At 54.5% G+C, this 16,122-nt stretch overlaps 1 protein-coding gene across 2 annotated transcripts in view; it reads right to left on the bottom strand.

Annotated features, from left to right (window-relative positions):
- The window catches only part of Septin9 (septin 9), a 151,618-nt gene that overhangs the window by 115,353 nt on the left and 20,143 nt on the right, over positions 1–16,122 (bottom strand). Inside the window, exon 2 of one of the 2 annotated variants that reach the window (XM_055592086.1) lies at positions 15,182–15,241. In XM_055592086.1, coding sequence (XP_055448061.1) covers positions 15,182–15,241 — 60 coding nt within the window. Of the gene's footprint in view, positions 1–2,878; positions 3,065–15,181; positions 15,242–16,122 lie in introns of those variants that run through there. The other variant, XM_055592088.1, reaches the window with a different exon arrangement.

Below are 16,122 nucleotides of genomic sequence, written 5' to 3'. Positions count from 1 at the left end.
CACTGGCCTAGGCATTCTCACCCTTCCTGCTCTCTCCAGGCCTGGCTGAGTGGAAAGTTCCCTTCTTAGAGAGTCTCTCTCTCTGTCTCTGTCTCTCTCTCTCTCTCCCTCCCTCCTCCCTGCTGAAACACAAGCGCTTGGAACAAGATAAAACTGCTTAATTTCTAAAAGCCACAAAACCGATCCAGAACAACGAAAAAAGAAACCACGCCGACCCTTGGCTGGAGACGCGGCATTCCGCGCCTCTGAGGCCTGTCCCCGCTCAGTGACTCATGCCAGCCATGCTGAGGAGCCCAAGGCATTTGCCTGAGGAAATCTCCGAGAGAGCCCTGGGCCAGCCTCACAAGGCAGCAGAGAGAGGAGGAAAAGGAGGGACAGGGCCGAGCTAAGAGTGCCAACTGTGGCCCCGAGCCGCTTCCCTGAGGCTGGGCAGGCCCCGTGGCCCCAACAGGGCAAGACCACACCCTCTGCCACGCCTCCTGGACAGCATAGCGGACTCAGCCACCAGTCCTTGGGGCAGCCAGCCAGCCGGGTCTCCATCCACTCAAGCACACGCGTGCACCCTAGCCAGGATGGAAGGAAGGCATGCCATCGGACGCTGAGACAAAAAGGCAGGCTCCAGCACACCCCTCCGGAAGGGGGAGCCAACGGAATGCACCGAAGCCCACTGAAGGGGGAGGGACTCGGCCTCACTCTGCAGATTAGGAAACTGAGGCCAAGGCACAGACAGATCTGCTCAAGGCCACCCAGCAGGGGACAGGACAAGAGCCTCACTTCCCCAGGGACTGGGTTGGGATTAGGGCTACAACTGACCCCAATTAATCAACACTCTAGAGGAGGGGCGGGGATTTTCCTCTTTTCTCCTAGTCTGGCCATTTACAGCTGAGTTTTGTGGGGGAGAAAAGTTTTGTACAGCTATATCCAAATGGAGGTTTCCTAAAGAGCCAGTCATGCCCAGCGTGGCAGCCTGTGCCCAGACCCTACTTACTCAGGAGGCTCAAGCAGGGTGATCCTGAGTTCGAGATCAGCCTGCAGCACACAGCAAGACTACACCTCAACATGAAAAAAATAAGACATAAATGGCTTAGGAGCACAGCAGTTGGAGAATACCTGCCTAGCATGGCTGAGGCCTTGGATTCCATTTACAGTCCCCCCAAAAAGGGAGGAAGGAAAGGACTGGTCTTTGGCCCTGGCCCACCCTAAGAGGAGGTCCCACCTGGGGCTGTATGTAGGCCATTGCCCAGGTGCTTGCCAGCAGGCACAACGCGCCCTGGCTCCATCGCCAGCATCACAGCAACTGACAGGATATAACCCCAGCACCCTGGCGATAGAGGCAAGAGAATCAGGAGTTCAATACCATCCAGGGCCACACAGTAAAGCTGAGGTAAGGTGATCCGCCTCAAAAGGAGAAGGCCCCACTATGGCCTGGTGCTGTGCTGTCCTTGGTGGAGGGCACCAATGATGGTTGGGTGGTGAAGGCCAGGATCCACGGCTCTCAAAGGTTGCTTTGTTCAGTGGACAGAAAGCTCTGGCCAGCCCGTGAGGCTGCAAGCTTTCACACTTGGGTCTCAAGGGAGCCCTCTCTCCTTAGGAGAGGCTCTCAGATACCCTGCTTTCACCCACCTGGGCTGGGCCTTGTCATCCCCAGAATGAAGGCTATGGCTCCGGGGTTGAGCAGGCCACAACCCAGCACAGCCACACAAACAAGTACAGGCCCCTGCCAGCCAGCTGGTGACAGCGGAGGTGGCAGGGCCAGGCTGCCTGGGGGAGGGAAAGAGGAAAGACCACCTGTCCGGGCTGCAGAAGCAGCTGCTACCATCTCCTGCCAGGTCACCCCTACAGCCTGGGCACAGAACCCTTGGCCTGTGTACCTATCACCTCCAGCTGGTCATGGCACCAAGCCCAGCCCCACTTAGTTTCCCCTCCCAGGGCCTGTTGTGTGCCTGGCAGGGCCACAGGTCACACTGCTACCAGCTGACTGTGTGAATGTGTGGCCAGCTCCGATGTCATATCAGAAATCACGGCAATCCCAGGACTGGTGGCGACAGGACCCTGTGTGTGTGCTCAGAGGCGACCAATAGCCCGGGGCCAATGACACTTTCCGGTGGAGCTCAGCCTCCTCGTGACCACAGGACAGCACAAGTCCAGAGGGTCACATCCCTAGAATTCCCCAGCCATGCTACCTCACAGCCCCTGACTCAGAGGGCGCCCAAGGCAGAAGGCAGTCATGACCTCCGACATTGACAGCCCAGCAGGAGCTGAGACTTGACGGGAAGGGGAGAAGGAAAGGGAGACCCCTTTCTCTTTCTTGAATGGTTTACACCCCTGCTGGGTCTGTACTGGTTCCAAGGGGGCTGCCGGAGTGCATGGCTGCGTGTGCGCTCACACACATGCACTCTGGCCCGCGAACGAACACACACACACACACACACACACACACACACACACACAGGGGGATGCACACGTGTGCATACACCTCCTCCAAGCACTGGAAAGCCACCACCTCTATAATCAGCTGCCCGAGAGGCCCAGCAAGGCTATTTCAGGAGGAGACCAAGGCCAGATGATGGACAAACAGGCAGGGCTGGAGCAGAGCCCATCCCCGCCAGCCACCCTTCCTGAGCTTCTGAGCTCACAGTGGTCACAGACAGAAAAGTGGCACACCGGAAAATGAAAGAGAAGTAGCTCCGGAGGAGAAGAGCCCAGTTTAAATAAAAGCCAGACACGACAGGGCTTGGAGTGGGAGCAGTCAGCAGAAAAAGGGAATATTTCTGTAAAAGTGAGCCTTGGATGCTCACTTCCCGGAGCAGCAGTAAAGTCACACCAGTTGGACCCGGGCTGGGGTCAGGGACGGGGGACTCGGAGGGTCGTGGCCTACCTGTGATGCGGTCTCTCTCCATTCCTACGGATGTATTTACAGCAGGCAGCTGGGGTGCCGGTGTCCCCCGCGCAGAGGGGTCCTCCTCCCCTTTCTCACCCTGTCGCCCTCCCTCTCTCTGCCTCCTCCTCCTCCTCTTCCTCTAAAAACACTCTTTGTCTGGTCTAATTTCTTCAATCTGCTGCAATCACGAACAGATCCAAATTACCACATTTCCATGTGTTGGTCATATGTCTCTGCTCCAAACTGAAGTAGCATTGTCTCTGCCACACAGGGGCGAATGGGGAATTCGAGGAGAGAGAGAAACTGAAAAATAAGTTGGGGGAAGGAGCCCCGATGGGAACCCCAGGCGTCCCTGGGTCCTCTGCCTGGCCTTCGGTGCGGTGGCCTCAGCCGTCCAGCGTCCAGCATACAGCTTCCGGCAGCACCTCCTCTCTCCGCCCCCTCCAGGCCCCGCCGCTGGAGTCTGGCTGTTCCCTTAATATCCACTTGGAGATGCCTAACTTAGGCTCTTGGAAACCAACTCGCAGAGTCAAATTCCTGGCCACTTCCAAAGTCTTTCAGTTTTTCCCGTCCAGCGATGCTGTGATTCTTCTTGGGTTTTAAACGTTTAAAAAGCCTACTTCAAGAGTGCCAGCCTCACCGTACTCTGCGGGTCTAGAATCTCAACCCCACCGCACCCGAACCCCTGGGCAGGCAGGAGTCACCTCCCAAACAGGAGGAACTGAAAGAAGCTTCCAGACACCTTCCCCGAAAAGCCCTGAGAAGTACCCCCTGTCCTGTCAGTGGGCACATCAGAGGGACAGGCTGTCCCCACCCCAGGCTCCCAAGAGGCTGAGCTGGCTACAGGCTTCCTGGAAGATTCCCACCCCGTACACATGAGTCAGTGAGTCTCAGCGGTCCCCAGGGAGGGGACACGTCCTCTGGTTACGATTTCCCCAGACTCAGCGGCTCTCTGAGAACATGGCTGGCCCTGGGGGCTCATCTGTTTCCTGGTGGACACCTGGTCCAGGAGCTGCTCACCTGGCAGGGGGAGGGGATCATCAGCACCTGCTCATGAGCCCTAGCTAGGCTGATAGGCTCAGCAGTAAAAGGGCTGGGGGGGCAGGGGCAGTGCCCAGGGACTGGAGCATCCTTGTACCCAAAGGTCATTCAAACCTGGTGGAAATTGGGGTCTTTGCTGTGTAGTCTCTGCTTAAAGAAACATGTATGTATTTGTGTCAAGGCTGAGGGTTGTTCTGTAAAATCAACTTCTGCCCCCTCCATTTAGTTCTTCATTCATTCATTCATTCACTTTACAACCTGATCGAAACCCTCCCCCTCTCCAGTCCCCCCACCTCACACAACCTTCCCTGCATCTCTTTATGGTATTGGGGTTTTGTTGGTATTTTGAGACAGGGATTGGAACTCTAGGTAAAGCAGGCTGGCCTTGAACTTCTGAAGATCCTCAAGGTTTTCATCCAGAGCACTAGCAATGCAGGCTTATGCCATCTTGCCTGGCTCAGACAGAGACTGCAAGCCCGGGAAAGGAATCTGCCTGACCACTAGCCCACTGTGTTTGGGTCCCCAAGGCACTTGGACATATATTCCTTGACAGCTGGTTCCGTGGAGGCCTGAGTTTGTAGACCCTCAGCATAAGGCCTGATCCTTCATAGCTCAGAGCTAAAGCACCCCAAGCCCAAGATGCCATTCCAGGCCCATCCTCCTCCCTGCCTGCTGCGGGACCCTAGATGCCCTTCCCTAGACGGCAAGGCATCTTCTTGTGGGAGTGTACAGACCATCTCTAGCCTCCTGGGAGACATCAAGAGAAATGTCCCTGCCAGGGAGCGTGGAGCGGAACCTCAAAGGGCAGCCTACAACCGTGAGAGAGTCGGGAGCAGCCTCACTGAGAGGACACTCGGGCACCGGAAGAGTTGACCAATATTCCCCTAAGACTTCACATCCTAGAACCCATGGCGGAGGCTGTCAGAAATAAAACTTCACAAGAAGTGAGGGATTTTGAGAGGAGGACCTTTTGGACCACCTGAGTGATCCAGGACAAGCTCCCATAGGAGACCTTAAAAAAAAAAAAAAAAGGAGGGGCTGTCTGGGAGGAGTTAAGGGGAGGAACTGGGAGTGAATATGATCTAAATACATGTCATGAAACTCTCAATGAAGTAAGGAAAATGTGTATTTTCCCCCAACATAATAATATTCTTATTACTTGGGAATTTTGTGCAAAGCCCCATAACCACGCTCTCTTCCCATTCCTCCCGGTCCACCCTGGCACCCCCTGCCCCCCAGAACACACCAAATCCAGGTCGTGTTGCCCACATACTCACTGGAGTGCAGTCAGACTCCCAGTGGCCAGCCCTTCAAGGAGACTGAGGCCCACCCCCACCGCCTGCCAGAAGCCATCGGCTGTGAAGAGCCACACCTCAGCCTCTACACGGCTTTCCAGGGCTCTCATCAATAGCTTCCTGTCTGGACTGTTTCCTTGAGATGTGGGGCGGCAGGGTTGGATTTTTAAAAAGAGGGGGTCTGATACTCGGAGGGAAGTGGCCACACGCCAAGGAACAGTTGGAGTCTCCGAAGCTTATACCCTGGCTCATCCACGGTGATGCTGAGCGCGCTTGCGGTCCCAGGGCTGAGAGAATACACGTGTATTGCTTTACCCCACCCTTCTGCAGTGACATTCTTCAGTGACTGTTTCCATCTAAAACAGTCAGACCAATCAGGTCGAGGAAGGTCGCCATGGGCTGGGGCTCTTATTTCCTTTTTTTTTTTTTTTTTTCTTTCCCCGACTTCTTTTGAAATACAGTCTTAGATAGCTCAGGCTAGCCCCCAGCAAAGGGGGGCTCTGAACACCAAGAGTTGTTTTTGTTTGTTTTGTTTTGTTTTTTAGGATTTATTTATTTTGTTGTTTTATGTATGTGAGTGCTTTGCCTGGACGTACATATGTGTGCCAAGCGTGTGCCTTGTGCTCGGGCAGGCCAGAAGACGGTGTTGGATGCCCTGGAGCTGGAGTTGTGGATGGTTGTGAGCCACCATGTGCGTGCTGGGAACTGAACCTGGGGCCTCTGCAAGAGCAGCAAGTGCTCTGAAGCACCGAGCCGCCCCTCCAGCCCCCGACTCTGAACTTCTGATCCTCCTGCGTCCACCTCCTGAGGGCCAAGATTCCAAGTGCGCACCACCAGGCCTGGTTTTATTTACTCTCTTTCTTGGCTTTGAAGAAAATCCTCCTTGATGGTTTTTCTGCTTATAAATACAATGTCTGTTCATTCTATCATATTTAGTAAGTAAAAAAAAAAAAAAAAAAGGTCAGAAGAAATTGTTTCTTCCTTCAGGAGACTCCCCAGGCAAACCAGAAAGACGTGAGCCATCATGCACCCCAGTGAGTGGCCCAGGGTGGCGAGTGAGCCCAGGCCAGGGGCTGGTGCCTCCTGTAGACACCAGCTGTATATGCCCTCGGCATCACTCTGTGGCCTCTGTAGCCGCTGTGACCCTCAGCTTCTAGTTTGGCTCAAGTTCTGCTTCCCCGCCATGCCTAAAAATCTAAGCACTCTGGCCCAAGTCAGGGGAATAATTTGAAACCAAAACCCTGGCAGTGCAGACAATTCAGATGGAATCTGCATTAGTCATACAAAGAGAGAGGGTGAGAGGCAGGGCAAGCCCCAGCTGCAGGAGCCAAGAAACCCACTGCCCACAGAGTGTGGAGGCTCGGGAGACAACTCAACAGCCTCCCCCGAGCTCTCCCGTTCAGGAGAGTGCCAGGGGCTGTGACAGTCACCATCAGGAAGCATGGACGCCCATGAGGGCTAGCCTGCTTTCAATAGCTTTTCCAACCCGCACAAGGTTTGCCCTTCTGGGGAGGCAGGACCCCCGGGCCACAGCTCCGAAGCATCTGGCTGCGCCAGCCCAAAGCCCCAGTTCTCACCCCAGCCTGCAGTTAGGACACTGCCATCATGGATCCTTCCCAGTCCTCCGGTCAGCATCCAGCCCTCCCCCAACACTGACCCACACGGGTGACCTGGCGCCCTGACCACGTTCTTTGTGATATCACTCACAAGGACATAAACCTCCAAGCTGCAGAGGGAACTCACTGTCACGACCCCACTTAAAAAAGCAGCTGGGGGCCTAGGCAGAGTCAGGAAGGAACTGTTCATCTGCAGGGATCAGGCATTTCCTCCTCAGTTAGGAAGCCTTCCAGGATTGCTTCCTCCCTTCTGTCCTGCCCCATATTGTAACTTAGCTCTCCCAGACAACTCTGCCCCCGTAGCTTTCTTGGTACGACTTTTCCTCCTGAGTGGATAGACCTTCAGACCCCCAGATTAGAGGGTCTGCTCTATGGAGCCACAGGAAAAGGGACAGGGGACTTCACAGAGCAACCGGGGGCTGGGACCATGGACCACTGCGGCCTACATCGCACTCAGCTAAGATGCCGCCGCCATGCCATCTTGGCTCCCCAGGCACCCTGGGAGGTACATATCTGCACCCCAGCACTGGTCGGGGTGGGGGCAAAAAGGTACCAGGTGTGGGCAGGCAACCTAAGCTACTGACAGTGACGGGGAGATCCCATGGAAAACAGGAAAGGAAGAACCCGCACACACTCACACACATGACTGTGACCCCGGAAAAATGGTTTTGAAGGCTCCTCAGGGCTAGGCTCCAGGTGTGCTCCCTGAGGAAGATCCTGTGAGGAGGCAGGAGGAAGGAATCCTGAGAAAAGCAGGCTCACCTCTCTGGGCCGATTTCCTGCCACTCGCCACGTCCATCCCCTCCCTTAAAGATCCACACCCAAGCCATGAGGCTCAACAAATGAACACCTAAAGACAAATGGCGCTTGGGAAAACAAGTGATAGCTCAGTCAATAAAACGCTTGTCTTCCAAGCACGAGGGCCTGCGTGATCCCCATCACCCACATGAAAAGGCTGGGCACGGGCTGCACACCCGTTATCCCCATGCTGGGGAGGCAGAGACAGAGGGGTCCCTGGGGCTCACTGACCAGCCTGCAGAGACTAACCGGGTAGTCCAGGACAGCGAAAGACCCTGTCTCATAATATTAAAAAAATAAAAATAAAAATAAAGTAGTGAGCATCTTATAAATGACAGACAGTTACCATCTGGGCTCCGCGTATACAACCAGACCTATGCATGTCCACACACATGCACACACACACACACATACATAGACACACATGTACAAACACATACCTACACACACACATACATACACAGACACACAGACACACACATACACATACCCACATGAATTTCCTAAGTCAAGTGTGGTGGCGCAAACGTGTAACCTCAGCTCTTAGGAGGCAGAGGCAGGAGGATTACAGTAAATTTGAGCCCAGCTTGGTCTATATAATAAGTTTCAGATCAGCCAGGGCTACATAGCAAGGGTCTATGCAAAAAGAAAAAAAAAAACAAAACAGTAAATAAATAAGTAAAATACTTTCACTTCCAGAACGCCTAAGTCCAAGTCCTTGAATTAGAAACAAAGGCACTCAGGCTGCCGCCTCGGAACTGGCCACCCCGGCTGCTGCACCTGCCAACAGAGTGGGCAGCCGGAAGAGGCCCTGGCCGGGCTGCTGGAGCCTCCAGAGAAAGCCGCTTCCAGCCTGGGGCCTCACATTCCTATCTAGAAGCTTCTCTCAGCTTTTTATTGTATCTCAAGATCCGCCTTCCTAAGTAAACCCAGGCCAGCTCCTCTGTGCGGGGGGGGGGGGGGGGGGGGGGGGGGGGGGGGGGGGCTGTGGGGGGGGGGGTGGGGTGTCTGTGGCAGGGAGGACTCACCGCCTGAACTTGCAACCATGGTACCCTTCCACGGGGAGGAGTAGCCCGGATGGCCTATATTTCTCACCTCAAGCTCAGCCATCCCCTAACCCCCAACACCAACCTCTCCCTCTACCCCGACCCCCAGCCCTGGCTGCAGCGGAGGAACTGAAGCGGAGACAGGGATGGAGCACAGCCCAGGAGTCTCCCACTTTCCACATGGAGCCTGCACCCTGCCTGCTCAGGAGACACCCCATAAATATTTGCTGGGTCAGCAATGAATTACAGAAAGCAGCGCAGCCAGTCCAAACCAGCACCTCCCCAAGCACTCGACAGTGAGGAAGATACAGTCAGTCCATCTGCCTCGCTTGCTTGGGAGACGCACGTGGCCAGGAATCAGTTGTGATGAGCACACTCCCAAGGCCTTCTACTGTGTTAGCCGGAACTGAAATAGCTCGGCGCCACTCAGACGCACTCAGGAGGCTGAGGCAGGAGGATCTCAGGCTTGAAGGCAGCCTGTGCTACAGCTCCCGTCTCAAACAAACAAAACAACCAAGCGAACAATTGAAAAACATAAGCCCACGGGGGCTGGAGAGGTGGCTCCGTGGTTAAGAACACTGGCTGCTCTCGCATGGGACCTGAGTTTGCTTCCCAGCACCCACATGGTGGCTCACAGCCACCCATCACTCTGGTTTCAGATGACCGATGCCCTCTCTGACCTCGGAGGACACCTCATGCATGTGGTGCCATGACACACATGCAGCAAACCTCATACACACGAAACAATTTGACAGATGGCTCAGCAGTTAAAACATGTACTGCTGAGTCTGGGCCCCAGCACCCACCTCGGGTGGCTCGCAATCTCCTGTAACTCCAGCTCCAGGGGATCTGACGCCCTCTTCTGGCCTCCACAGGTACCTCCTCTCACACCCCTTCCCCCCTCACACTCCTATAATTAACCTTTTTCTAATTAACATTTATTTATTATTTATTTATTTATTTGTTTGTTTGTTTATTTTCCATGTACAGTGGTGTCTGACTGCATGTATCTCTATGTGAGGGTGTTGGATCCCCTGAACAGGAGTTACAGACAGTTGTAAGATGGCATGTGAGTGCTGGGAATTGAACTCAGGTCCTCTGGAAGAGCAGCCAGTGCTCTTAACCGCTGAGCCATCTCTCCAGCACCTAAACACTTTTAAAAATAGTCCTAAATGCCTAGCAGGTAGCAACTACCCAAACCCGCTGTTTCCTTCTGCTCCTCCTAAAGCCCCAGAAGATAAACAGCTATTTCTTGGCCAAAGCAAAAACAAAACAAAACAACAACAAACCCTGCTATTTCTGCTTTAAACTGGCTCTCACCAGTCCCACTTTCTTCTATCAAGTTGAGTCCAACAACACCTGCCTCGGGCCACGTGCCCCGTGCACAGGAGACAGAAACAGCCAAGGGTACCCTGTTAACTAGACATGAACGACAGGCAGGGCCAGCCACTGTTACTCTGGATCCTAGCTGGCGTCAGCAGGACAGGGAAGCTGTTTTTCAGAGACAACACCTTCAGAGGTAAAGAGAGTAGGCTAGCCCTCGGAAAGGTGGCTAGCCAGGGAGGCCAGGATGCGGGGTGAGCTGGGGGGTGAGGGAGGGGAGGGCTGGAGACGGGAGGGATGAAGGACAAGGCAGGGATGCATCAACATCTGTGCTGAGGGCTGAGTTCTCGGTGAGTGCAGAAAACAAAGGCAATGCAAGGGGGAGTGTGTGCACGTACATGCGTGTACATGTGTGTCCACGTGTACATGTGGGGAGCGGAGCACAGCCTGGCACAAAGGCAGGACTTGGTAAACACCCCATGAACTCAGCTATGCACGGGAAGAACCCGCAAGATGAAGAACAAGGACAACACAACAGATATGAGGAGACAGCGGAGGTCAGGGCATGGTCCAAACCACAGCTGCCTGGTCCAGGGCCACCAGAGGGAAGACTAACCAAGACGAGGATTGACCTGAGTGGGGTGACGAGGCAGCAGTCAAGGTCGGTGAGACACTGCTGGCTTGGGCTTGGGTGGTTAGAATTCTCGTGGGGTATGGTTGACTGGACAGGAACTTGACATATCTGGGTAGAGGGAACCCCAGTTTAGAGACTGTCTCTATCGAATCATGGGGCGTTTTCTTGATTAGTGACTGATGTGGGAGGGCTCAGATCATTGTGGACGGTGCCACCTTTGGGCAGGTGGTCCCGGGTGGTATAAGAAAGCAGGCTGAGCGAGCTAGATAGCAGCATTCTCCACGGGCCCTGCTTCAGTTCCTGCCCTGCCGGTCCTCTGTGACAGACCCATCTGTGAGGTAAAATAAACCCTTTCCTCCCCAGGCTGCTTTTGGTCGAGGAGGTCATCACAGCAACAGAAATCTATCTATGACTGGTGATGAGGTTGATGGCATTGCTGGAGTGGGGACCAGTGGCTCAGAGCAGAAGGGCTGAGCCAGGGATGCCCACAGGAGCCCAGAGGCAAGGCCCTCTGCAACCCCTTCCTCTACCAGCTTCCTCCGCCTGGCACACTTTAACATGGCCTGGCACAGGCTCACTGGCTGTCAACACCCACGACCACAATAGCTCCTCCCACCAAGGCAGCAGGACACACAGTCCTGGGGAACCAACAGGACACACAGACAGGTGCCAGTTAGCTGGAGCCTCCCAGGGATGGCAGCAGCTAGACAATTCGTTATAGATGAGAGTTGCAGTATTAAGCCAAGGAGGCTTTCTTGAGAAGGTGTGAGTAGGATGGGTATGTAAGGAGCAATGGGAGCCGGGGGCACCAGCCAAGAAATGCAGGACAGAATAGCTGTGGGGAGTGCTTTCCTCATGTCCTTATAGCAGTGTCCCCACACTGTATTCCAGGAAGACCCTTGGGATGGGGTGGGGAGGCATCTGTCCAGGAAAGGCGGAGCAAGGTGTCAGAATATCTCCCTACCAGAGACCCACAAATATCTCCTTGCCAGAGACCCACTTCACACATTGGAACTGGCTTCTCTCATGCTTTGAAGCCATCCATCCAAAATCAAAGTGTGGGTAAGCCGTGCTTTCTGGGAGGCACCAAGGGGGAGGGGCTGTCCCTGTCCTCCTCTCAGGCCATCCTGGCTTATGGCTCTATTGCTCTGGTCTCTGCCCCAGTTTTACGTTCATGTGCTTCTCCTCTAGTTCTGAGGACAGCAGCCCTGGACTTGGAAGCTTTGGATGACCTCATCTCAGGCCCATCGTAGACACGGTGCGATTAGAGGCAAAGCCACAGACCTCAGAGGTGCTGGAAGGCAGAAACGGGCCCCACACACACACCGGATGTCGCCACGGCACAGAACGCTGCCGGGGATTCTGGGCTGAGGTAGAGATGCTCAGAGTCAGCCCAGGAAATGCTGTGTGAGCCGTGGGAACCAGAGCAAAGGTCAACCAAGGCTGTGGTCTGCCCAGACAGGCTGCTGGAGGCATAGGAAAGGGGCAAGTGTGGGAGAAAAAACCGGAAAACTGCTGGGAACAGTATAGCGGCCATGTCCGATAGGACAGAGGTGGGCATCCCACCCTCCACCTGAGGAAGCAAATAGATGAGCCTTCCTAGCAGGGTCAGTAGCAGAGAAAGCCCAACTGGCTAAAGGGGAACAAACCACTGGCTCCCATTAGGAATGAGCCAAAGCCACGAGGATTTCTGTGGTCCAACCTAAACCCTAAATGATGTGAGATAAACAAACAGACAATTATGTGGCGCTTGTAGTATACCGGGGGAAGGGGGTTAGCAGGCTGTTCAGAAGCAAAATCACAGATATCCCAAACTTGGGCTAGATTCCAGGTTCTCGTTCATCTTGGCTCTCTGTAGGCTGGGCTAGCCTGCACCATCTCTGCTAGAGGTGGCTGGTGGGCAACTCAGTGTTTGGTTATTCTATTCCTTATATTCTATAATCCATCGATTGTGTCATTGTGTTTAATTTTGTTTTGTTGAGGCCAGGGTCTCACGTAGCCCAGGCTATCTTTGAATTCGCTAAGCAGGTAAGGAAGACCTTGAGCTCCTGATCCTTCTGCTTCTACCTTCCTAATGCTGAGGTAACAGCCATACACCTCCAAATTCAGCTGGGTTTGGGGTGTTGTGCTAATTTTTGTTTTTGAGACATGATAGCCCAGGCTAGCCTGAAAACTAGCTGTGTCACCAGGCAGAGGCAATTCTCTCTCTCAGCCTCCCAAGTGCAGGGATTATTGGGTGTAAACCACCATGCCCAGTTTTCTGAAAAAAAAAAAAAAAATTAATAGGCTTAGGGTTGGACTTTTGCCTAGTATGCACAAGGCCCTAGGTTCTATTCCTAGTACCACAAAAATAAGAAGGAAGGAAGGAAGAAAATGCAAAGCTTTGTTGTGAGCTAAGGGACTGTGGCTTGTCCCCTGAATGTTGATTTCTGCCCAGACCTAAACAGCTTGGAAAGAACAGAAAATGGGCCTGACAGTCATGTACCCCATTTCTCCCTAGGGACAGGGAGTCCCAGACAGGAGACCATGTGACCAAAGTTGGGAGCTGTACAGGGACAAAGAGGGACCCCAAGTGAGGACCTGGGATCTGGCAGAGAACCCATCCTGGGGTCAAGGCAGCAATGAGGCAGGCCTTAGATGAGTTGAAATAGGAATGGGCGCCCCATGGGAGCCGACAGAGGCCCAGGGGAAGACTGTGTGTGTCAGCAGACAGACCCCATGCAAACCTACATCACTGCTTACAGCTTGGGGCTCCTGCAAATTATGCCTTAGGCTTCCAAGCCGAGCAAGCCCAGGCTGCCAAGTGCTGACAGCACAGAACTGGCTGGCCTGAGCCTGGGGAGGCAATGGCAGAAGGAGACCTCATGCATGCAGCCCAAGTACCAGCCCTTCAAGACCTGAACCCCCAAATGCTGCCTATCTCCAGCCCTTTGGGCCAAGGCCAGCCAACATGGAGGAAGGGGAGCAGCCGAGCCGCAGCAAAGCAAGGGCCCCCAAGTACAAGGCAGCAGACACACAGCAGTGACAGGGCTGGCTGGTGGTGAGTGGGTCTCGTGGCTGCGGTGGGCAGGATGCATCTAAACCATGACTGCTGAATCGCTCAGCAGCCCAACCACCTCCAGCCATGGCATCCTCCTCCTCTGCTGACACCCAGGCTCATTGCACGGCACTCAACCACACACTGGCACGCCAATCACGTCACCCATGTGCTAAACCCAGCACCACGCTGGCACACCATTCATGCCACACACACGCTAAAACCAACACCGCTATCTCTGTCACACACATGCTAAGCCCATACCACTCCTAATGTCACCATTGCTCCCTACAAAGAGCCTGCTACCCTCGCCAGGCCACACCCTGAAGACGAAGCGAGGAGAAGCGACAGGAATGCTTAGGATTCTAGAGCCTTAGACGGCCCTGGTTGGTCCAGAATGGTGCGTATTCATAGCTACAAATTACATACCGTGTCATGTAGAATTTAATTGAGAATAAATTCTGTGCAAACCAATGAGCAATACAATATACCTGAAGAATCTACTTCAGCAGCCAACAGGCACGTGTGGCTCACGGCCGGCGACCCACCCCTCACTACAGAGCTAGACCGTGTTCCTCTGGATGGTGCAGGGCTGGAGAGCAGTGGGCCCCGGTGGTGGGGTGGCCTTGTCCCTGAAGGCTCCCTGCTCGGAAGGAGTCCTCTTGCAGGGTTGGGGCTGGAGCTTGGCTCTCATGGCAGTCCTGATGACAATTTGTCGCTGTGGGTTTCCTCTGGTGACCTCCGCCTCCCCTGTCCACACTAACCACCATTCCAATCCCATGTGCCTCCTCCATTCATCCCAGCAGGCCCCCAACGCACACGCATAGGCGAGCACGTGTCCCAGAAGTTTATCATTTGCTATGGAGGTGGGTCCTTTCGTCTCTAACAATCAACACTGGAAGAAATGCAAGTCTCTGTCCAGCAAGGATCATCTGAGGTGACCAGAGGACTCTGAGAATGGAGAGGCTTGTAAATGGAGTCTGAAGATGCAGGAAAAGACACACAGGCCCTGCTTCAGGCCTTAAGGGGGAAAAGCAGCCCCTCAAACTGGCCCCAGTTGGCCCCTATGGTTGCCAGAGCCTCTGCAAGAGTTGGAGGGGGGATTCCTCCTCTGGCAGCCCCAGAGTCAAGCGTTTGTCTCCTCTCCTCCCATTGTTACTGAGGAAAATATGACCACTTGAAGGAAGCAGACAGAGCAGTACAGGACACCCCCTTCCCCATGCCAATGGCCCACTGATGAAGCTGTCCACACACAACACTGAATGGGCCACAGACAAAGACACCCCGCCACGGTTCACTCCCACTGCAAATAAGGCCACTCTGCTCTGTCCACGTCCTTACTTCTTTATCCTGTGTCTGGGGGGGTGGCTATCCGAAGAGGTGGGCACCCTCTCTGCCAGGCCCAAGCCTGGCTACTTGCACAGAGACATCAAAGACAGTAACCACAGCAAGGGGCCCCGAGTGCTCTGGGAAGTCGGGTCTCAAAGGCAGCCGAGAAGAAGCTGCTTACCTGGGCCTGTGGGATCCGCCAGCCTCCGGAGGCGGCCACCGCTGGAGGTCCGCCCGACTCCTGAGGACAGAAACAAAGGGAAAAGGTCACACAAGGCCACTAGGCTCTACCTCCCGGTGGGTGGCTAGCACGGGTGTGTCCCCACCTCCGCACTTGCCAAGGGCTGTCTCGGAGCCATGACAGCCACCCACCTGGGTGCTTCACACGATTGTCACAGGACCCATTGTGCAGCCGAGGCAGCTGAGTCTCAAAAGGGCTCGGCAACCCGCCTGGGGCCACACAACAACTAGGAGCCGAACCAAGTCCCTGTCTGGGTGCAGCTCAGATGTCTTCACAGCATCCATTGATGGAGAGGTCATCTGTCTCTACTACAGCACTCAGCCAGGACCTCCTGCTCAAGACCCACACCTGCTTACCACTAAGACAGAAGCCCCCGCCCATCCTCCATGGCTCCAAAGGCTGGGTAAACTGGGCTGTGTTGAGGGTTGAGCAACAGAACTGTTCTCTCTCTCTCTCTCTCTCTCTCTCTCTCTCTCTGCCCCAGGAGGGGACACAGGCAGAATCTGGATCAGCTCAGTCTCATGCCACATTCAGGCTCCAACCACATGTGCCCCTTGGCTGGCACTGCCACTGTTGAAGAGGCTTGTAGCGGGCAAGTCCTAACTTGGAGTTTTCGAGGTGCTAAGCCCATGGGCTGCCAGGAGGAGCACACTCAAGAACCCATGTGGCCTCCCTACCATAGCCAGGTCACAGGTTCAGCAAGTGTGCCATACAACTATCCTTCAGTGAGTCACACGGACGCCCCAGCCTAAGCCAGAGAGGTCATCTCTCCATCCCCAGAAGCCAGAGGACCACCTAGGCCAGACCTGGACGCTCCCCTGTGCCCTCCACCATCTGATGTACTTCTCGGCTATTAGTCATTCATTCATTCACTCAGTCAC

Source organism: Psammomys obesus, unplaced genomic scaffold (assembly GCF_907164565.1).
Source record: "Psammomys obesus unplaced genomic scaffold, mPsaObe1.curated_primary_1811, whole genome shotgun sequence".
Lineage (NCBI taxonomy): Eukaryota > Metazoa > Chordata > Mammalia > Rodentia > Muridae > Psammomys > Psammomys obesus.
This window is presented reverse-complemented; position numbering and strand designations above follow the sequence as displayed.